Genomic DNA, 22,968 nt, shown 5'->3' on the forward strand with positions numbered 1-22,968 from the left:
TTTTACTTCCCTAGGATCCACGTGCACTGGCTTACTTCTCATTGGTCAAGCATAAGACTCCAAATTCCAACTCTGTGCCTTTGCATTAGTGCTCCCTCATAGCTCCAATGCTCTCCTTCCTCACTTCCGTCTCCTGGCTTCTCTGGCCTCCTTCAAGCCAACTCATATCATCTGCTTTCCCCCAATCCTCTGTACTATTGGTGTCTTTCCTCTGAGTTTAGCCTTCCTTTTATACTCTATATATCTTGTAAGTACATAATGATTTGCCCGTTGTTTCCCTGATTAGAATACACATACATATGCATATGTATTCCTCCTTGAGGACAGGGATTATATTATTAACCTTCTTTGAATCCCTAGTAGTTATCACAGTGCTCTGGGTAATAGGAAAAGCTTAACAAATGCTTGTTGACTGACCAAATGGACTCAAAGATGGCATTTGATAAAGCTGGATTGATACAGAATGAGCTAGGCATATTGATTTACTTCTTTTTGGTGGGGCAATGAGGGTTAAGTGACTTGCCCAGGGTCACACAGCTAGTAAGTGTCAAGTATCTGAGGCCAGATTTGAACTCAGGTCCTCCTGAATCCAGGGCTGGTGCTTTATCTACTGTGCCACCTAACTGCCCCATTGATGTACTTTTAAATGGTGTTGGATTAACTAACTTTAGAAAGTGAGCTTTTTGAGGACAGGGACTGTGTTTTTGCTTTTCAGTTAATATATTGCCAAAAAGAGAAAAAGGTGATATTTATCTCACCAAGATCAATAATGATAAATATACTGAGACTGTCAATGCAACACTGGATTCCTGCCAACTCCTTTACTCACCATATCGTCTCACATCTGGATTACAGTAATAGACTAATTGTTTTTCTTATTTTTACTCTTTCTTTACTCCTAGATCATGCTAAATTGCTCCAACTAGATGAATCTTCCCAAAAGATCCTATCATATAATTTCTCTGCTAAAGAATTTGTTTCCTAAGGTAAAGATTTATTCCATAAATACAAACTCTTTCATTATGCCATTCATATCCTTCCATAATCTATAGTCTTTGTCTGTAGGGTATTCACACTAGTCACAAACACATATGTACTCTACATATTGCAGCCAAATTGTCTCCTCACTGTTCCCTAAATATACCTTGTTCATGCTCTTCATGCCTGCAGGCATACTGTTCCTTTTCTCCTCAAATAACATTTCATTCTTTTTCTCCTTTCCTATCCATCCTTCAAAGTTCACTTTCAATCTCATTTCCTCTATGAAGACTTTTCAGACAACTCTTAGCTCTCCTTTTATTAACTTCATAACCGCTTATTATAAAAATCATATTTTGGAAATTAAGAATCTCTCTCTAATTATCTCTAATTATTTTCACGTCGGTATACCTTTTTTCCCCAACTACACTGTGCTCCTGGACTTTATTATATGCGTATTCCCCATAATTCCTAGTACAATGCAAGATATCATATAAATACTCGTTGGTCTGAAAAACAAAAAAGAAGCCAGCAAATTTTTAAACAAAAAATATTAATACAGATGCATTTTTGTTCTACATTAAACCCTTACTTAGCTCATGAAACAAAAGTGTTTTGCTCCTTACTGTCTCTAAAAAAAGAAAAATGATATTCTGTATTATTCAAAATAGATTCTAAGTGAAGTGTAACAAATATGCATATGCCCTAATCATGGTCAGATATATGAAGGTTTAAGAAAAAACCCACACACAACTAACTACATGGATTATACTACTTTTAGTTCCCCTGAGTTCCTAAACGAATTTTGAAAATGAAATAAAATTGCTCAGATGATTCTTCTTTAGCTATAATTACTTAGGCATCAGATAAAAGTTTCATTGACTGTCTTTCATTTTTAGTAGCCTGCAGCAGAAGAGTGGATGATAAAAATAGCTCACCTATTTTCGTTGCACTGTAAATATTTTCGATTGGAAACACAACTCCTAATCCATACAGCAGGACTTTTGCCAGGGCTGGAATAAGTTGAGTAGTTGTTACTAAAATATTCACACAGTTTGTCCTGTGAGAACCAGGGGAAAAAAATGTTGAAAATTAACTTCCCCAAATGAAACCCACCTGAAAGCAAACTATGGACAAAGCATAGACACATTTGGCTGTAAACACTCTTTCAATCATCTTGCCATAAATGCTCTCTGAGTGTGGTCACTTACCTAGAATGAATCAGTGTCAAGGCTTTCAGTGCAAGTGTTAACCAGGAATCTGTTAGAGCTTCAATTTCTGCCCTTAACTGGAGCCAAGCTTCTCTTTTGGCGGGACCAAGAAGACCTGTTGATTTAACAAGGGGTAAGCATGCTGATGAACAAAGACCTACTATGTGCCAGGCACTGCACTAGGTTCTGGGGATACAAAAACGAAGATAGAAGCAGTCCCTTCCCTCAAGGAGTGTATATTTATTAACAGAGGGCAGTCTATTCCCTCATATGCCACCACTGACCACAACAACAACTCAACTTTTATGTAGCATGTTATTTTTACAAAGTTATTGATTGATGTCTAACTTTATACCCATTTTATAGATTAGATGAGGAAACCAAGAGTCAAGGAAATTTAGTGACCTGCCTAGGCCATGCTGCTCACAAGGTATATTGATGCTGGACCTAAAACCAAGTTTTCTGACACCAAGTCCAATTCTCTTTTTGGCAGTGATGGAAGTAAGATAGAAGTGACAAGACTTTAAGATGTTATAGTCACTGGTGAGAGGAGACAAACAAAAAGATACTGATATAAACAAATGATATCTAAGAAGCAAAATCATTTTGCTGTTTTGAAAATTATAACTATCTAATGTGTCTGATGGTAGCTAGGTGGTCAAGTGGATAAAGTCAGTAAGACTCATCTTTTACAGTTAAAATCTGGCCTCAGACACTTACTAGCTGTATAATCCTGATCAAGTCACTAACCCTGTTTGCCTCAGTTTCTTCATTTATAAGAGTCAGACATGAATGAAACAAATGAACAAAACAACAATCTGCCTGAACAAAAACATGATATATGATATTTACTGTGGTTACTTGCCTCCAACATTATTTTTGTAGGTATTATAGATTTCTTTCACTCGTCTATAGCGGAAGGCCAACTTTCTCATCCAATCTACTCCTCCTCGAACTCCAGTTGCTAAGCACAAGTTAGCACTGGTTGCTGCAGCAGGAAAGCCATCTGTTCCAAAGTTGTATGTGCTATTTAGATGCAAGAAAAGTCCAGTGTTAACCAAGAAGAGACTTCAGTTCTAATAATCTAAGCAACTAAATTGCTAACTGAAGACTGTTTCTTAGATCTAAAGTGACTTACCTTAGGTCTTGACCATTATCATCAGAAGAGACATCATCTATGTGAACTTGATCACATTCCTGAAGTGAAATAATAATAAAAAAGTAAGATAATAAAAGAAATTACAATTTGAACTTCAAAAAACAAAACCAAAATTTTATCAAAAATAGAAAATGAATGTAATTAAAAAAAAAAAGAACCACCATTTCTCCTCATTGGGACATTTTCTACTGTGTCAATCAGTAGGTGGCAGTCTCGTTAAATCACCATTTTTACCTACTTGCAAGTACTTTAATGTAAGAAATAAGCACTGTCATTAACAACTACTGTTATATGGTTTTCAGAAAACACATTTTTGTGTTTAGAAAGGAAAGTGGTTAAAAACAATTAGCATATGTGTTCTATAAACCTCAGGTACCTTAAGACATCACGCAGCTCAAAGCGGATTCAGTCAATGCCTGAGCATAACTGAAACCAGACATTTTTGTAAATGTAACATGCTAGAAAAATTAAACCTGATGCTAACCGCCAATGAAATTATGACCTCTGATTGCTGTTGAGCCACACACCAACACAGCCCGAGGCCAGTGTTTCTGAGGAGTGCAGACAAAAAATCTGTTACTGGTTTGCCATTTATTTGGGAGTTGTGAGTTTTATTCTTTATGTGTGTGTGTCTTCAAATAAAAAAAGCATGAAAGACTCAGAAACAAATAAAAGTAGTCAAGCCATGCTTTCTTCAGTGACTTTATGTGTAACTACTGCTATGTACTCACATTAAGGTTTCAAATTCATCATTACATCATGAAAATCATGTAACCTCGAACAGTGCAGAATTTTAAAGGTCTATGCTGTTCAAAACAAGAAGGTAAAATTTTGTACTAAATGTGCACCTGACTGAATGTATACACAAAAAAACATACACATATGTGCACATGCAGAAATGTGGCTATGCATACAAACTTCAACATTTGGCTTACTTTGGTCTTTCAAGTCTTTGTGCCACACTCTATAATTTGTTTCCAGATATCTGATGCATTAGAGGCTTTCATAACATGCGGTTCCGTTCAATCCTTCATATTTGATGGGGAAAGGTAAAAAATATGTATACCAAACAACTACTTAAATCTACAATTCTCAGATCTCCTAAACTTGATGTTTAAACTGATTCCAGGGACTAAGCTCTTGACAGGTCTCTTGTATAGTTAATTCTATAAAACCCATTCTTTTCCTCCTGATAAAACAAAGATGACACATTTTAAGTACTAAAACACAGGAACTATGTATTTTTATGTTACTGGTTCCTTCTGAACAAATTTTTTTCACTCTGTGGATTTGTAAGGAAGGGAGGGGGAGATAGAAGTGGAAAGAAACTCAAACCAGCTGTTCCTTAACAGAATTAAAATCATGACCCTTGACCTCTGCTCTAAAACATCTATTTTTCAGCCAACCCTCTCTCAGCAAGCAGTGAGATCCAAGGAGGAAAAGACTTTGACCTTGTAACCTTCTCCTCCTCTCCTGAGGTCAACCACTTCAGATAAGAAAAAAGGAAAAGAGAGTTTATGTGGTTTCACCATATACCGACTCTGAATTTAACTTTTTAAAAACACAGATCATTATTTTAAGATATATTTGGGAAACTTTGTAAAGCTATTTAAAAGTCTTTCTTCCCCCCAGGGAAGTAATGATAGTTGTTTACAGTTTTAGGCATTTAGTCCTTTTGATGGTGTAGCAAGGTCAGATTAGTAAATTTTGCCATTTACCCAATCTTAACTTTAGTACTTAAATTGTTAGCAAATTATTGTTATGTAAAAAAGACAGAAATGTGAATGACATGGAAACTCTCTTTTTTAAGGGGAAAAGGATAGAAAGGGGGATGAAGCTGAGGAACTAGAACAGAAAGATACTTTTTCTTAAAGTTTTAACTATTATCTTCCAATCTTAATTTTAAAAAATCATTAAATAAAAGCCTACTTGGTTAACATTAGGCCTGGGAGCAAGAGAAAGCTCTCAACATAGCCTGTTTGGTGGGGCGGGGGTTGGAGTGGTAAAGTAACTGTAAATCTTTGGGGCTGACAGAAGTCAATTATCTTGTAACTGACTGTTAATAAGCCCATTGTTGCTGTCATACTTAAACATCTTTTGTTTGTTTTCTCCTGCTTTTTTTGAGGGCTTTTGGTTTTCAGGCAGAGGGAGCTATTAGAAATAGAATTCAGTAGCCTAACTCTAATTAAGTGTCAGCAAGTGTTGAGTATTAACATCCAGTTACTGATCTCCATTCATTGCAATTTGATTAAAATGACATTTGAGTGGAGGGACAAGACAGTACCTATTCTTTATCAGAACTCTCTATTTTTTTTAAAAAGTCTTGACAAACATACAAACTTGAAATTCAAGACAAATTAGGAGAAACAAGCACATTAAAGGTTGTTTTTCTAAAATAAGGCATCTCCATGTAAAGAAACAACTACAGGTAAACCCTTATTTCATCTCAGTAATAGCATTTGGAAAATTCAAATGTATGTGCTTTTGGTAGGTAAACTATATAAAAACTAATTTTATTTATTTTCTAGTGTAGTATGTGCCAACCTACATACATTGGTAATATCCTATTCAGTCTTAAGACAAGAAGAAATGATAGCTCATCTAAGCCATGTTTTAATGATGAACTGGTTCATTGTTGTCATTTTGATATTCTGCTAGGAATTTTCATTGCCCCAAGAGAACAGATTAATGTTAGGGAATGCTGAAAGAGAACAGTTTGATTCTGAAAAGGTTTGCACATTCAGCAATTTCTTTCTGAAATTTAACACTGCGCCCTTACACTACAATTGTTGTCTTCCAGAGTGTTTCTAGGGTACAATTTAACTAGCTTCTTTTTCTTTTTCTGGAGAGTGGATGGATTGTTTTAGTTTCTCAAATCTGTTCTTTTAAAACAAGTAAATTAGATAGCTGGGAGGCAGGCTTAAGACTTTCCAAAGCTCTAAGCCATATTAAGTATCAGAGGCACTGCATAAATATAAGAAATCATATATATATATATATATATATATATATATTATATATGCATATATTTGTAAAAGATGGTGGCTATACAAACACAGGTCAATTAAATTTTGTATAGGCTTTTTATAATTATATAAGCAAAGCAAAGATATCAATAGGGAGCAAGAAAGAAAATGGGAGAAAAGAAACAACAAAAAGGTATGATGGAGACAACAAATTGTGTATATAAGAGAGGAGACAATTTAATTCAACATTCATTAAGCACTAACTGTATATGTGCCAGTGTGCTAGATAAATAATAAATAGAGGTATAAAGACAAATGATAAGGGGAACCCTGCCTGTAAGGAGCTAATAATCTAAAAGGAAAGATCCTCATTCTCTAGCTTAACCCCAGGGACCTCCCCAGGCTCCCAGCTGTTCACCTTGATCATGGCTTCTCCAAAGTCTCTGAGGGGAGGGGCCTACTTTCCACTGACAACCTAGTTCCACAAAGCACAGTGAGAGATGCATTTTTTGTAGGGGGAAGGAGAAGTGTTAAAATGGGCAATTGGAATAAAGAAATACCACAATGAAATAAGTTATAGTTCCAAAGGAAACAAAGAAAAAATTAGGAGTATTGCACTCAAGTTACTTAATTCTTACTCACTATGCTTTCTGTCCCCTTTGCCCTCCCCCATCCATGAGTTGCTAAGTCTAGCTCTACAGCAGGGGCACCAAACCCAAGCCAGACTCCAGAGTATGAGGAAGACCAGATTAAAACATAATTGGGAAACATTTAATGAAATAAATAAAATAGAATAGAACATAAATAATATTAATTGAATAATGTTCATGGTTTTCTAAGTTACTGAGCAGCTGGGGTGGGGGGAGAAGGGGATCCTAATGCATGTTTCAGTGGCCCCTGTTCCTATTTGCGTTTAACACCACTGCTCAATATTATACCACAACTAAACCACACAAATGGCTTCACCTAGCCAGGTAGCTTTGCCATGGATTATTAGTAGAATATTAATAAATATATTACTTGAGACAAGCATGCTAAATAAACATATTTATAATAAATTTCTAACAAGAGCACAGGTTCATTGCCCTATATGCATCATTCAAAACCATCAGACTTCCAAGGGAGAACAAAACTTTAATTTGAAAAATAGACTATGATGTTTGAAGAAAGAAGGAGAGTTATGACCTATTGCTAAAACAGTGTAAAAGGACCACACAAATTTGAAAACAAACTTCAGGAAAACTCATGACCACCAGGGCATATTTGGGATAGCTGGGCTGGACTAGTTCAAATAGCAGATCTAAAGCTCACATATATCAGAGGTTTTGGTGGAAATTTTATCATTTTTTGGATTTTTTCCAAAAATGCTGTATTTTTCAAGGCCTAAACTCTTTAATTAGCTTAAAATATTTCATACCTAAAGATTATAGTATTCTGTAGTTGGGTTTTAAGTCCCACCATTAATAAAGGGGAATCCTGGGGGAAGGGGGAGATTGCTAGGTAAAATGGATGCCAAAGAGCATGATATACCAATTGCTGTAGACTGGTTGATATGTCAGGGCAGCAAACTGGGAACTGGGCCTACACTCAGGGTGGACCAAATCTTTTTATTTCTTTAGTCCATAATAAGATTCACCCTGTGTTGGGGCTACTCTGAGAGGACCAAGTTGACACCAGAAGTTTTTGGGGAAGAAGCATATTTAAGCAATTCCCCCAATTCTACACCATTTTGAAGGTAAAATTCACTCCTAGAGTCTGGATCTTGTGGATATTTATTACCAAATGGACCAAGACCTACGAGGGAGTCTGCTAAATGATGTTTGTGACTGTTGGACATTCAGAATCACCATAAGACTCCAGAGGCTATAGAATAACTCAAGGTTTAGGAGAACTAGGCTGGAGACCCTGAAGATTACATATTCCAATAGGTAATTTTGTGTTTTGATGTTCAGAAAACTGCAAACAGCCCATGAATTCTCTCTGTAGCTCTCAGGATTTAGGGGAAATAATGGCAAGGGTATGATAAACTCTCACTCAGCCTGCTGTGGCAGAACTAAGAGAAGGCTTTTTGGTCCAGGGATAACAGTATAAATTCTCTATTTCAGAGTACTCTTGAAAAGGGGGAGAACCTTATTGAGCAAGGCTTCTTTCTTCATAGGAGATATCCAGAAGATATAGGGATAGAGAGGATCTCTGTTCTGAGCTATGATGAGGCAGGACCCTGAAAAGGTGAGAGGGAAATAACTTTCAGCATCTTGAGGCTACTGCTCCTTCAATTCCCCAAAAAACAAAAGAGAAAATAGATATGGGAACCAAAGAATTATCAAGAGATGGGGAAAAATGTTCAGATGACCTTGCTAAGGTGTGTCTAAATTTCCACTCTTTTTAATGAATTTGTAAGATGTAATGTTTTAAAAATATCTGTAATCACTATTTCATTTAACCTGATTCTCACACACAGCTGTACACTTCCAAATAGCATCTTTGTGATGAAGCCAAATCACAGCTACCATTATTTACAACTGTTTTAATCAGTCGACAACCATTTAAGTGCATACTATGTTCTAGGGATGTTATGGCCTAGAAATACGAAGACAAAGTCAAGAAATAGGTCTACCCTTTAAGAATTGACTTTCTATCATTGAAGAGGAGTTCCTACTTTTACCCAGATAAGTAAATGTAAAATGTATAAAATTAAATAAAAAAGTGATTTTCCATGGGGCACTAGTCAGGAAAGGCCTATTAAAGAATATGGCACCTGATCTGGGGCTGAAGGGAACTTGGGGTTCCAAATGGAGGAAATGGTGAAAGAGAAAATTTGTGATTGTGTAAAGTCACAAATGGGGCAGCTAGGTGGCGCAGTGGATAGAGCACCGGCCCTGGAGTCAGGAGTACCTGAGTTCAAATCTGGCCTCAGACACTTAACACTTATTAGCTGTGTGACCCTGGGCAAGTCACTTAACCCCAATTGCCTCACTAAAAAAAAATTAAAAAAAAAAAAAGGAAAGTCACAAATGCTTCAAGAACAACAGGAAGTAGTCGAGGTAAACAGCTCAGTGTGGATGTGGCTGAAGTTCCCTGTTTTTCATGAAAGCCTTTACCAAATACTACAGTTGACATATTGGACTCCACCTCTAGCTTCAGAGTCCATACCTAGAGGGGCTTTGTAGTCATCTGGGGACATCTTGGAGAAGCAGAAAGACCTCCAGATCCCCACATTCTCATCTATCTGCTACATTGCCTGTAATGCCATCGAGTCATTCTTTTGCGTAATTAACATTCTCTTTTAAGTACAAATATTCCGGACATAAGTGATTACAGCAAAACATTAAGCAAATAGTTCTTCACAACATAGTATGGGCATCTTTGATTATTTTCTACCCTAGCTAGGTGATAGCAGAGTTTTAATAGATCTCTGGTCTCATCAGTTTGGTTATTCTCTCCAATATCATTGATGGAAATACATCCATATCCATCTAGTTCAGATGGTAGCAAAGAAAACCCCTAATCTCAGAGTCTTAGACATTCACAATCACCTCCTCATAGTAAAGCACCAAGAGACAAAGGACAGGTTGATATATAAATTTATGAAGAATTACATTTTCTTTTATCTCGCCAGCTCTTTGTCTTTCTCCCTTAAACTAACACACATTCAGGAACCTCTTTTATGACTTGTGGATAGTTATTTGCATTCTTCTGCTAGATTGCAAGTCTTCTATGTATAGTTATCTGTCTTATTGATCTTTGTATTACCCTCAGTGTCCAAATACAAGATCTTGTTTATAACAGGAACTTGACAAACTTTTTAAAAAATGAATGGAAGTTTTGATAGCACAGGGACAGTATAGGATATGAAGTACTACCAAGGGAGATCGGTCTTGGCTGAAAGGCAGTATGAGGGTACATTTAGGGCTGAAGGAGGTGTATATTTCAGAGAGAAGGCAGAGATATTGAATAGAGCAGTGGGAAGATATTGAAATTGATTTTAACTTTTTAGGGCTGGCCTAAGGTGGGGCCCTGGATCTTTAGCCCTGCCATAGTTGAAAGATTTCTGAGTCATGGAACTAGAACATCCAAATACTTAAACAAAACACAACAAACAAACCCTACCATTCAAGCAGATTTATTCATTGAATTTAACAAAATTTTAAAATTTATTCAGAGTGTGCCTGATACTATCCAAGACACTAGGGAGAGGGGAGATAAAAAAATTAAGTTTAGAACATGACCCTGTTCTCAAACTAATTTCAGTCTATGTGGGGATACAGAACATAATATGATGAAATAGTGAAATAATGACACAAAGTAAGACATAACCCAGTGCCAAAATGAATAGTACAAACAATTGCTAGAGATGGGCAATGGATTGAGAGTTGCTTCATTAGTTCCATCAAATCAATAGATGCCAACCAGTTTCACTCAAGTTCCATGCCATGGGACCATTAACAACACTGTGAAGAGATGGCGGCTGAGACTCTGTTATGATTGTCTAGGCTGGCTCTTAACTCTAAATTATCAGCAGATCACTAGAAAGTTACAGAAAACTGTAGCTGGTATGACCGTATTTGACAGGAGACCTTGCAAAATCTTCACTATCCTATTTTATCATAGAGTTGATACCATGAAATGGCTGAGTCCTAGAATGGAATTTTGACAGAACAGCTGAGTTGGATTTGGATGGAGAATAAATGATTAAATGGACTATTTTGAGCCCACGGGCAAGGAAGTATGATGTAGGAGATAAAGCCCTGGGTGTGGATTCCAAAGGCTGGCCCCTCTGCTTACTAGTCACATAATCCCAAAGATCCTCATTTCTCCCATCCCCAGATACTAGTAGCTGCTTCACTAAAATTGCCTCATCTTTAATTTGCATACAAATTAATTAATGAACAAGCACTTATTAAACATCTTTTATGTGCCATAAACTGTGCTAGTTATAAAAAAACAAATACAAAGAATGAAACAATCCTAATTATATGTGGGCATGAAGGATTACATGTTAAAAATATTCCCTTTAAAATTCTTCTTTAAACTAACATACTTTGGGGAAAGAAACTGAAGTCCCTGAAGGGTAGGGGATATTTATTTTTGCATTCCTGGTGCCTAGCAATGCCTGGCACCTAGTAGGTATTTAACAAATGCTGATTGTATGGAGTTGTGGAAATCACTTAACTTCTCAAAGGGTTTGGTTTTTTCATCTGTAATATAAGATAACCACCTATCTTCCTACTTTGTACAAGTAGTAGAAGGATAAAATATTGGAAAAGTTTTATAAATCAAAAATGCTATACAAATATACATTATTACCACAGTTATCAGGATCCCATACTCTGTTCTCATCTGACATTCCACTGAACCAAATTTTCAGATAACTTTGAGATAATACCACAAATGAAAAGTCTGATGTTTATATTCTCCTGACTCTCCTCTATATTACACAGCCGGTGATTCATAGAAAAGTAAAATAAATAAAACTGATAAGCTTCATTAACTTTTGGCCCTGGGCTCATAAGAATTTAAAAAAGATCAGTGCTGCATTGTAAAATGCTCACATGGATTCTTGGGGAAAAGTGAAAACACATTAATAATAACTAATAATTTATTTACTTTAAATTTTATAAAGTGCTTTATGTATACATATATAAATAATAGGTGTATCATATATATGAGAATACGCAAAGTGCTTTATAAACTTTTAAATATCAGTTTACAACTATATGTATGTGTATGTGTGTGTGTGTGTATATATATAAATATATATATATATATATATATATATATAAAATGTATGTATGTGTATATGAAACCTCATTTAAGCTTTGCAACTATTATGGGAAGTAGCCACAACCAGTATTATTGTCCCCATTTTACTGATGAGGAGACTAAGACTCAGCAAAGTTAAATAATTTGCACATCCATATCCATGTAGCTAAGTATTCGAGGCTGTGTTTGAAGTAGGTATTTCTTTCTCTCTCTCTCTCTCTCTCTCTCTCTCTCTCTCTCTCTCTCTCTCATATTATTTTTGGCCCTATGCCACAATTTAACTTTCTGCTCCATCATCATCTCTGCCTTCCAGGGCTGGCCACAGACATGTTATTTTGAATCAAGCCCCAGGAATAACTAAGATTTTGCACAGAGGCTCACATGCGAAATATTAAGTTGTGGCAGAATTTTTCTGCAAATATTTACATTGCTTTGATAGCATAGAGGTTGTTTTTTCCCCCTCAAACTTTTCACTTTACATAATTATGTAAAAATACAGTATACTATTCAATTTATTCAGGAACATTAATAGAAAAAAGAAATGAAGGTTGTCACAATGAGCCTTGTTACCTGTAGCAGTAGAACCTGCCAATCACAGTAATCTAATGGCTAAACACATTGATCCTCTGTATTTCTGAGCTACAAAACTTGAAAAAATAAACTCAAATAAATTTGTAGTCTTTGAACAGGAAACAGATGTACTATGACTTTTAGTTAGTATACATGTTCCAAAAGGGAAAAATGTTGCAAACATGTCTTCAAAGATGACAATAGTTACAAAGCCTAAGTTTACTAATTACAGCCAAAATATCCTTTTATGAAAAACAAAAAGAAAACAAAGCCCCTGGGGCAGCTAGGTGGCACAGTGGATAAAGTACTGGCCTTGGATACAGGAGGACCCGAGTTCAAATCTAGCCTCAGACACTTGACACACTTACTAGCTGTGTGACCCTGGGCAAGACACTTAACCCTCATTGTCCTGCAAAAAAAACCCAAAACCCCAAACCAAAAAACCAAAAAAACCCCCAAACCCCAAATATCCTTTTATGTTTGCTTTGTTTTCACATTTTTGTATAAGAAAACTAACACCACACTGTTGACTAGAAAGGCATTTTGTGATAGAATGACATCCTTGGAGTCAGAAAGACCTCAGACACTTTGTAGCTGCGTGAACCTGAGAAAGTCACAAACTCTCTGGCCTTCAGTTTCCTCATCTGTAAAATGAGGAAATTGAATTCAATGAACTTTCAAGTCCTTTCTGGATTCAGATCTATCCTCCTGTAAATGGTTTTAATACCTTGTTTTGTAAAGCAAAAAAATGAAGGGGGGTGGGGTGGGAAGGAAGCCCACAACTTGTGAACCATCTATGTACCGTCAGTTTGTCTTCATACCAGTGTGTCTTTTAACACTAGTTGGAAGTTAGCCAACAAATAGGAAATAATCGGAGGATTCTGTTCTCCTGTCATAAGGCAATTATATTTACTGCTCCATCCTTTCTGCTGAATGAGAGAGATCTGTTTGTGTACCACTGTATACAAGGCTTTAATAACAGAACTAAGTCTTTTGAAATATGAAAAATACTCAATCTTGTGGCATCTGTAACTTTAGGTCCCCTTGGCAGTCATAGTATTTTGAGGCATATTCACAGAAAATGTCTGTGTAATGTATGGACATTGCTTCTGACAAGAGAACAGTAATACTCTAAAATCACATCACCCCATAAAGCAGGCCACTTTACCCTGTCCTCTTATAGGCAAATTCAGTAATACAGAAGACTTTATAAGGTGATTAGTATTTGAGTGACAGAGATTTTTAACAGAGCTGGACCCACAGTGGCTTCTGGGGCAACTCTGGCTTTTCAAATATTTTTATAACTTCTTTTTAAAAATAAAGCAAAGTGGAGAGTTCCTGAACTTCTTTATGATTCAGAGGTAGGGGGTATAAAGAAAGGGAAGCAAAAGAAGTAGAAAGTGAGACAAAAGATGTGAAGGATCTTGCTTATAATTAGTTCTGACAACTAAATCTGACATGTAAATGTGAGCCACTATAGTTTGGAAATTTTGGATTATTAGTTGATTTACTAAAACCAGATTTCTACTTTTATATTGCTCTCTGGGAAAAAAAAATTGACAATTCAATCACTCTCATAAGCATTTGCAATTACTGATGTGGAATAACATAATTCCACTTCAGTTTCTAAAGGTATGACAAAGCTTCAAATAGAAGTACTAAAAAGCTTAAACACTGCTGAGACCTGTTTCACCCATTATCAAGAAATTCCTTCCAATCTACAACAGGAATCCATGTGAAAAAGCAGGTTCTATGGTTCGCAGCTTCTCAATACTGGCACTCAATTGGCAGAACCTGTCATCCCTGTCTCATTTGCACTTTGTGACCTGCACATTTTCTCTGCTTTCCCACCACAATTACTTCATGCTGAAGGAAAAAAAAAAGGTGCAGATTACCTGTGGGTCAGGCACAGGATATGAGGAACAAAGAGAGTTCTTGAAATCTACTTCATACCATTCGGCAATTTGTGGATGAGCAAGTCAAGGAATTATAAGACTTAGATGAAATTTTTCTTTATATACATTTTAACTAGAGTTCTGTTTTGTAGCAGGTAAGCAACAAATGACTTTGATAATATATAATTGCACACACACACACACATATATATATATATATGTATGTAATCTATCTGATCAAAATGAATCAGAATAAAAGGAAAGAAAACAAGATTTCAAACAGAAAATGCAAAAGGAAAGTTAACTTTACCAGTGTTTTTAGAGGCTGACAATAAAAAACTACTTTAATGAATTTATTTTATGCGATGATCTAAAAAAGTGATTTAAAAAATAAAACTCTGTTTATACCAGCTTGCCCAAGATGGATTACATTATGGTAGATCAACTGAGGTAAGCTATTAACTATTTAAGCCTTCTACCCTGTTTATAATGATAGTCATAAGATAGAACAGCATAAAATGCTTAGAGAACCACATTTATATTATATTTCAACGTTTTTTACTGAGAGCTTCTGTTAATGATTTGTTGAGGGTAACAAATAGAAGTGTTTAAGTTATAGGAGAGTACTGAATCAAATTATAGATAATGTTTGGAGTGTATTCTAAATCCCAGGATCCCAAACTTCTCTTCTAGAGTATGAAACACGATGAGTTAAGGAAGGAGGTATATCCAAAATGCTATTTTAAAATGGATTAGCTATAATATATTCATATTGGGGATTTTCTTTTCAAAAATCAACCGGGTTTATTTCGTAATAGGAAAAATTCAGTTGCCTATCAAATTTAGCATATAATTGACTGGTCATCTTTCCAATGGCTTCACCTAAAAGAGTCAGTTCTTAGAAAGTGAGTGCAATGTTAATACAAGATGTCAGTTTCACCATATTTTAGAGCCTTTCACAACACAAATGCTGTCTTTATCTTATGACCATGTTATGTGTATACAAATACTTTGTGTGTGTGTGTGTGTGTGTGTGTGTGTGTGTGTGTGTGTGTGTGTAGGATGGGGTAAGGAGGGTGACTAATTAAGTACAGGAATTTTCTATAAATGAAGCATTTAAAAGAGATGAAGACAAATGTGAAGTTGGTCAACATTTTGTCTCAAAAATTAAGACATAATTCCACTGAAAATTCTAGTACATATTAACTAAGGTGCTACTAAATTAATGCTTTTTAATCTTTCATTTTTTATAATTCAACTCTTTTCAGTTTTTGTTTATTATGAACATTTAACTGATATATCAGTTTACCCTTATTTGCTACACATACTCACATTTAGACATATATATGTCTGTATATACATACATACATATGCACACAAATATATGCATGCATACTCACATATATATATTTTCCCCAGAGAAGGGCTTCTTAATCTTTTGTATGCCCTGGACCCTTTCTGATAGTCTAGTGAAGTCCATCAACCCTTTCCAAAAATAATGTTTTTAAATGCATAAAATAAAATACATAAAATTATAAGAGAACAATTATATTTTAGTACAGTTATCAAAATATTAAAAAGGAAAGTTCATGGACCCGAGGTTAAAAATCCCCATAGAGATGAAATGTTTTATTTTTTTGCTTTTATTTTAGTGTATACACTAACATTATAGTGTAGGATTTTAGAACACATGACTCTCTGACCACTTAGTATACATTCCATTGGAGTCTGATACAAGGTGAATATAATAGCTTCTTTGGCAATTAGTCAAAGAAAATGAGAATTTGTGTATATATTTTTATCAATCCAAATGAAAAGGAATAGAAGAAACAATTCATTAATATTTCATAGTCTTCTTATTTAAGTGTGTATTATATATTAGAAGGAAACAGTAGAAAAAAGTAAGAGAACAAAGATTTCATTTGTATAAAAAGAATTATTTTCCAAGGAAGTAAAAAAAAAATGAAAGAAAAGAAAGTCACTCATGTTCATGGCTCATACAAATGTCTTTTGAATGCTGAGGTAGAACTGCTCTTAGAAACACGTCTTTGATTTACTGCTACTCCAATTTCTCAATTTTCAATGGGTTTGCTCATCATTTTGCAAACGTAATTTGTCACTGGCACCAGTCAATGCTCTTTGTAAATTCTGTGGCTTTTCTTTTAGATCTATTATTCCTGCTGAGAGAATCTACTAAAGAAGAATTTTTCATACTGACACCAACTGTAGTCTTGCTGTGAATAACCACATTCCCATAAAAGTCATTCCCTTTATTGCAAACTTGCTGCCAGAAGCAAGGGGAAGACATCCAAATCAGGAAACCTTTTATCCCTTTCTGCATTCACTTCTTTTTAACCCTTTATTCTATTCAAAGAATTGAAAAAGGGGGTTCAATGGGGTGGGAAGGAAGGCACAAGGCCTCCAAAGTGGACTTCAGTTACTCAATCTGTATAAGGTCAGCCCTGCTGCTCTAATAATGTATGTATGTATGTATGTATGTATGTATGTATGTATGTATGTATGTATGTATGTGTATATGTATATATATGGAAATAGATTATACATGCTGCTTTTCTTCCAAACAACCATTTTTTATATAAATATGTTAATCTTATTAATATATCTACAAAATATGCTAGGGAAAATTATCAAGTCCTTTTATGTATGAAGGAATTGAAGCACTGAGATATTAAAAGAATCCTACCTTCCTTACCCACCACTCCCATTTTGAGAATGGAAAATTCAAGTGATTCCATTCGATCCTTCACTCCAGATGGAGTAATCTTTCTTAGAGAACAGAGAATTTCTCTCCACTGCTTAATAATCCTCTACTGCTTAGCATTCAAGGCTCTCTGTATTATGGTACTAATGTAGCTTTGAGATCCATCTCATCATTTTCAACTGTATATACTCTAAGACCAAGCCAAATTATTCTACTCACAGTTTGAAGAAAAAGTCTTATGTTTCTCCCACCTCAGAATCTTTGCTCATGTATTTTTTCCCCTAGGCACAGAACAGAGGATTTCAACAGGTGAAGATAAGGAGGAAGTGTGATCTAGGCAGGAGATGACATAGAAGAATAGGGAATGATCTAGTTTTGCAGGGGTGTAGTATATGAAGGGAAATAGTGTAAACTGATGCTGAAAAGGGAGGCTGGAACCAGATTCCAGAGAGCCTTAAATGCCAAGTTAAGGACTTTGTAGCTAGCCAAACATGGATAGAGTCCTGGGTTTGGAACTTGGAAGACCTGAATTTGAATCCTGCATCAGATAATTACTATGGGTGTGACCTTGGCCAAGTCCTCTCTCAGCCTCAATTTTCTCATTTAATAATAATAGCTACTTTAATGTGAAGCTCTTGCAAATCTTAAAGCAGTACATAAATGTTAGCTATCATCATTATTACTATCCTTCTCTTCCTCATTATTCTATTGGCAAGGGGAGCCACAGATGATTTGGGAAATCATGGGAGAGATGGGTTGGGGAGGAGAGAGAATGAGGCTATATGAATAGTCCAGGAGAAATGTGGTGAAGTTCTGAATTTCTGTGATGAAGGGTATTATCTCTATGAAGGGAGTAAAAGGATAGATGTATGTGAGAACTGGACATGTAAGGAATTATTATGATTACAATTTAAATATATTTAAAGTGGCAAGAACTACTTATTGATGAGAAATGTTACTTTAAAATTTAGATAAATTCATGGTTGTACAATAAAAGGAGGTAATATGACATATTTTCTTAATAAGGAAATGATTTTGAGCTTTTCACACCTTTCATAATCTTAGTGCTTATAGGCCAAATAACTTCCGATTTTGTTTTTTGTTTGCTTGCAGGGCAATGAGGATTAAGTGACTTGCCAGGGGTCACACAGCTAGTAAGTGTCAAGTGTCTGTGGCAGGATTTGAACTCAGGTCCTCCCGAATCCAGGACCAGTGTTTTATTCACTGTGCCACATAGCTGCCCCCTACCTCCTGTTTTTAAACTCTAGATTTTCCCTGAATCTCCTCACCTAAAATTATTTGTCTTTTCCTAATAATTCTCTATCTCATCAAAACTGGATTAAGATAAATTGAAAAACAAACCAATACCATATAAACAACTTGGGAGCTTTACCTGAGGCCAGAATCTTGGGCTTGAGTACCTCCCATAGGGACTACAATGAAGGATGGGGGGAATTTCAACCATTTTTTTTTTTTGAGAGTGAGGAAAGAAACTTTAAAATCAAACAATATCGAAACAAGCTACCCCCTACCACATAAAGTCGTGCAAGATCACACTAGCAAGAAGAATCAAAAGATTTCCCACCCCCACCCCCATCTCTCTCACACACACACAAGTTTGTGCATTGAACTGGGTTGAGCTCAGATAGAGACTTTATTGTAATAGTGCTGAAACAGGAGAAGTCTCTTGAGACTGCAACTGAAACACACTTTGGGAAGTTGGAGTTACAGCACTTCTTCTGCCCTGTTCAAAGGGTTTTGTGTTTTTTAAAGGAGGACACCTTGTATTTTTTTTCTACTAAGCAAACTTCCTAGCAAGGTAAAGAAATATAGCTTTTTTAAAAAAAATTACTCTTCCTCAGATTAAAATAATAGTGTACACCTGTCAAAATCAAGGATTCTAGTCTAAACCAAAAGCCTGTCATAGATGACACTAAAAGGCCATCAGTTCAGACAGCTGAAATTTAACTTTTTTTTTTTTAACCATGTATGTCTAGGACTGACAGCAAGTTTGCCTGTCTGCCTGCTCCTGTTCTGTAGATCCGGTATATGTCCAGATTAGGAGAATTCTCTTCACTGTTTTGCTTTAATTTGAACAGGGGAGAAATAGCATAAAATGTCTGTTTTGTACCAAAACAATATGGCAAGTTAAGGAGGCCAATTCACACATGACTTAATGTCAACCTTTTCTGGAATAATATATGAATTATATAAATATATAAACTCAGAATTTATATTTGAGAAAAAAAGTAATTTTATGCAACGGTAAAGTAAAACAAACATTTAGATGGAAAAAAATAGTTCTCAACATAGATGCTGCTTAGAGAATTCTGCATCACAAACCATTTACTCGGCTATTTTAAATTATGATTATAAAACCCTATTTCTAGAGCTAGAAAAGATCTTGGAAGTCACTGGAGCAGAACCTGAGAGGCTACCTGGTCCACCCTCTTCATTTCACCAGTGAGGAAACTAAGGTACAGGAAAGTTAAATGATTTGACAAATGTCATACATTATAAAGCTGAGTTAAGTGCTTTTCCTCAAACTAAAACCTCTCACTATGGAACTACTATGCTTTCATTATCCCAGGCTGGCTCCCTTTTATTTTACAAACAAAGAAACTAAGGCAGAGTTGAGTGACTTGATCTAAATCACCTAGATAGTTTCATGATTTATAAATTTCAATTGTTGGACAGCTAGGTGGCACAGTGGATAGAGCTGCAGGCTTGGAGTCAGGAAGATCCTGAGTTCAAATCCAACCTTGGACACTAGCTGTGAGACATGGGGCAAGTCACTCAACCTTGTTTGCTTCAGTTTCCTCATCTGTAAAATATGAATTAGAGAAGAAAATGGCAAACTACTCCAGTATCTTTGCCAAGAAAACACCAAAGGGTGTCATGAAGAGTTGGACATAACTGAAAAACAACTGAACAACAAATTATAACTATAGTACTTGGTTTCTTACATGTGACACTCTCCATATCCCAACTCCATGCCTTTGTACTGGCATTCCATAACAGGAATGCCTACCTTTCTCACCTCTACCTCATATCATACTAGGGTTCGTTGAAGACTCAGTTTAAATTTCACCTTCCCTAGAAGGTCTTTCTTGGTTCCAACCTCTTTTTTTCCTATCCCCCCAAGACCCCAAAAAAGATTACTTTCCATTTATATTGAAGTGGTTTGCCATTTCCTTCTCCAACTCATTTTACAATTGAGGAACTGGGGCAAACAGGATTAAGTGACTTGACCAGGGTCACACAGCCTAGTAAATATCTGAGGCCAGATTGCAACTCAGTAAGATGAGTCTTCATCACTTCAGGCCTAGTGCTCTATCCACTGCTCCAACTAGCTTCCCTCTTTGTAAATAGTACTATACAATGATTAGTCACAAATATGAACTTTTTGATTTAGCAAAAGCCTATTCTGTTAGGTATAATATCTGGGTTAGATGTTATTCACATGTTAAAGACAAGTATTCATGGCTGTGGGTTGAAGATCTTCAACAACAGTGCCCTCACTTATAATCACAGAACAGATGGCACAAGAATAAAGGAAGTTTGAGGAGGGTAAGCTATGGGTTGTGTAGGTGTACCTGAAACTCAGAGTCTATTTCAAATTTCATATTATTCTTGGTAAATTCAGCCCTTTTCCCCACACTTACTGTCCTGAATCACACCCCTCTCCCTTTTATAGGGTGGTAAGTAGTTTGAGAAGTTCCACTGGAGAAGGAAATACTAAACCACTTCAGTATCTTTGCAAGAAAACCCCACGGACAGTACGGTCCATGGGACCATGAAGAGCCGGACGTGACTAAATGACTGAACAACAAGAAGTTAGAATAGCTTTCCTCTTGAATTACAGAGGATCTCTCAAAGAGTTTTCATTTACATGGGTCATAGCTATTGGTATTTATTGGATTAGAAATGAAAGCATCTTAGTATTTTTCTGAAAATAGTTTGGACCTCTCGGACCTCATGGAAGGGTTTCAGACTTAGAATAGAATTTGTTCAACTCTCATATTTTAGTCATCTGTGGAAGCCCCACTGTGCCTAGAATACAGTGCACACGCAATAAATGTTTGTTGAATGAATGGGTTTAACTTGCGGTAAATCTCTAACTGTGGGCTAAACTTTTACCATGTTTCTGAAACTAAAACAAAATAATTATGAAAGGAGTCCTTGCAGGTATCTTTATAACTTTCAGTTTTTGGCGAAAATATAACAAAATCTTATGAAGATGAAGTGACAGGCATAGTGTGAAAAAGCAATCCAATAATAATAACAATAATGGTAATAGAATGACTGAATTGCCACCTCATCAATTACGCTATTGGCAGAAACAATTTTTTTCATGATTATAATAGGCATGCTCCATTCTATAATCTGTAAAGGAGAGTAAAAAAAATAACCATACAAAACAATGGGTAATAAAAGATCACTTCTCTTTACAACTGGAATACATTATGTCAGAATCACAATTGCACTCAGAGTTAGAAGAGACCACAGAGACTACATAGTCTTTCCAATACATACATGGACAAGAATTCCCTCCACAATATACTGCCAATGTGGTCTTCTTGGTTTTGCCTAATGACTTCCAGTGCAAAGAAATTCATAGATTTTGGAGCCAGGTCATTCTAATTATTAGTATTTTTTCTGATATCACACCTAATCAATTTGTCTGCCATTGTCACCTATTGCTTCTCCCTCTCTCCTTCAGGGCCAAGCAGAACAAGTATAAACTTTCTTCCACATGACAACTCTTGAAATAATTTAACGCATGTTCCAGTGCCACCTTCACCCTCTCTAAGCTAAACATCGCTAGTTTTTTAAAATCATCTTCACATGTCATGGTCTTAGGTCCTTTGACCATCCTGGGCATTCTCAAATTATCATTCCTAAATTGGGGGCAGAGGGGTGAGAATAGACCATAGCACTCCAGATGTGGTATAGGTAAAGCAATAGTGGGACCATCATTTCTCTGGTTCCAACCATCGTCTCTCATTGTGTAGCTATAGAATGTATTAGCTTTCTTGGACACCATATCGCTCTGTTGACTCATACTTAGTTTGTAGTTCTCCTAAACTCTAAGGTCTTATAAAAACAAACTGATATTTAGCCTTCCTTCCTCCATCTGGTTATGAAGTTGATTTTTTTGAACCCAACTGGAGAACATCCAGAGAAACCAGGATGCTGAAGGGCCCTGAGTTCACATCATAGGAGAATTGGTTGAAGGAACAAGGCATATTCAGAGTAAAGAGAAAAGGACTCATGAGGGACATCATAGAGTAAGGATTGCTTTCATGTATGAGTTGGACTAGATGGTCGCTGAGGTCATTTCCAACTCTCCAATTTGTGATTTTTTGAACTTCCTTTTATTAAATTAGGGACACAGAAACTATGGCCCACAGGCCAAATCCAACCCACTGCCTGTTTTTGTAAACCCTGCAAGATAAAAATTGTTTTTATATTTTTAAATAAAGTTTTTTTGGGGGGGCATAGGCTTTAATTTGCCAACCCTTGATTCAGAGCAGTGTTCTAGCTTATCAAGATCTTTTTGGGTCATGCATGATACATTCAAAGTATTAGGTATCTCTACTAAATTTTTGCCATTTGTCAATTTAATAAGTATGTTGTCATTCAAGGCATTGAAAAAATATTAAACAACACTAGATCCCTGGCCCACAAATTAGTTACCTCC

General features: G+C 35.9%; 1 protein-coding gene across 4 annotated transcripts in view; it reads right to left on the reverse strand.

Moving 5' to 3' along the window:
* Positions 1-22,968, reverse strand: part of EYA1 (EYA transcriptional coactivator and phosphatase 1) — a 165,114-nt gene that overhangs the window by 20,999 nt on the left and 121,147 nt on the right. For all 4 annotated transcript variants that reach the window (XM_043979451.1, XM_043979450.1, XM_043979452.1 and 1 more), the window contains 4 exons: positions 3,328-3,386; positions 3,055-3,215; positions 2,190-2,304; positions 1,917-2,038 (listed from right to left, as the gene is read on the reverse strand). In XM_043979451.1, the coding sequence (XP_043835386.1) occupies positions 1,917-2,038; positions 2,190-2,304; positions 3,055-3,215; positions 3,328-3,386 (457 nt within the window). The remainder of the gene's footprint in view (positions 1-1,916; positions 2,039-2,189; positions 2,305-3,054; positions 3,216-3,327; positions 3,387-22,968) is intronic.

Source organism: Dromiciops gliroides, chromosome 1 (assembly GCF_019393635.1).
Source record: "Dromiciops gliroides isolate mDroGli1 chromosome 1, mDroGli1.pri, whole genome shotgun sequence".
NCBI classification, from domain to species: domain Eukaryota; kingdom Metazoa; phylum Chordata; class Mammalia; order Microbiotheria; family Microbiotheriidae; genus Dromiciops; species Dromiciops gliroides.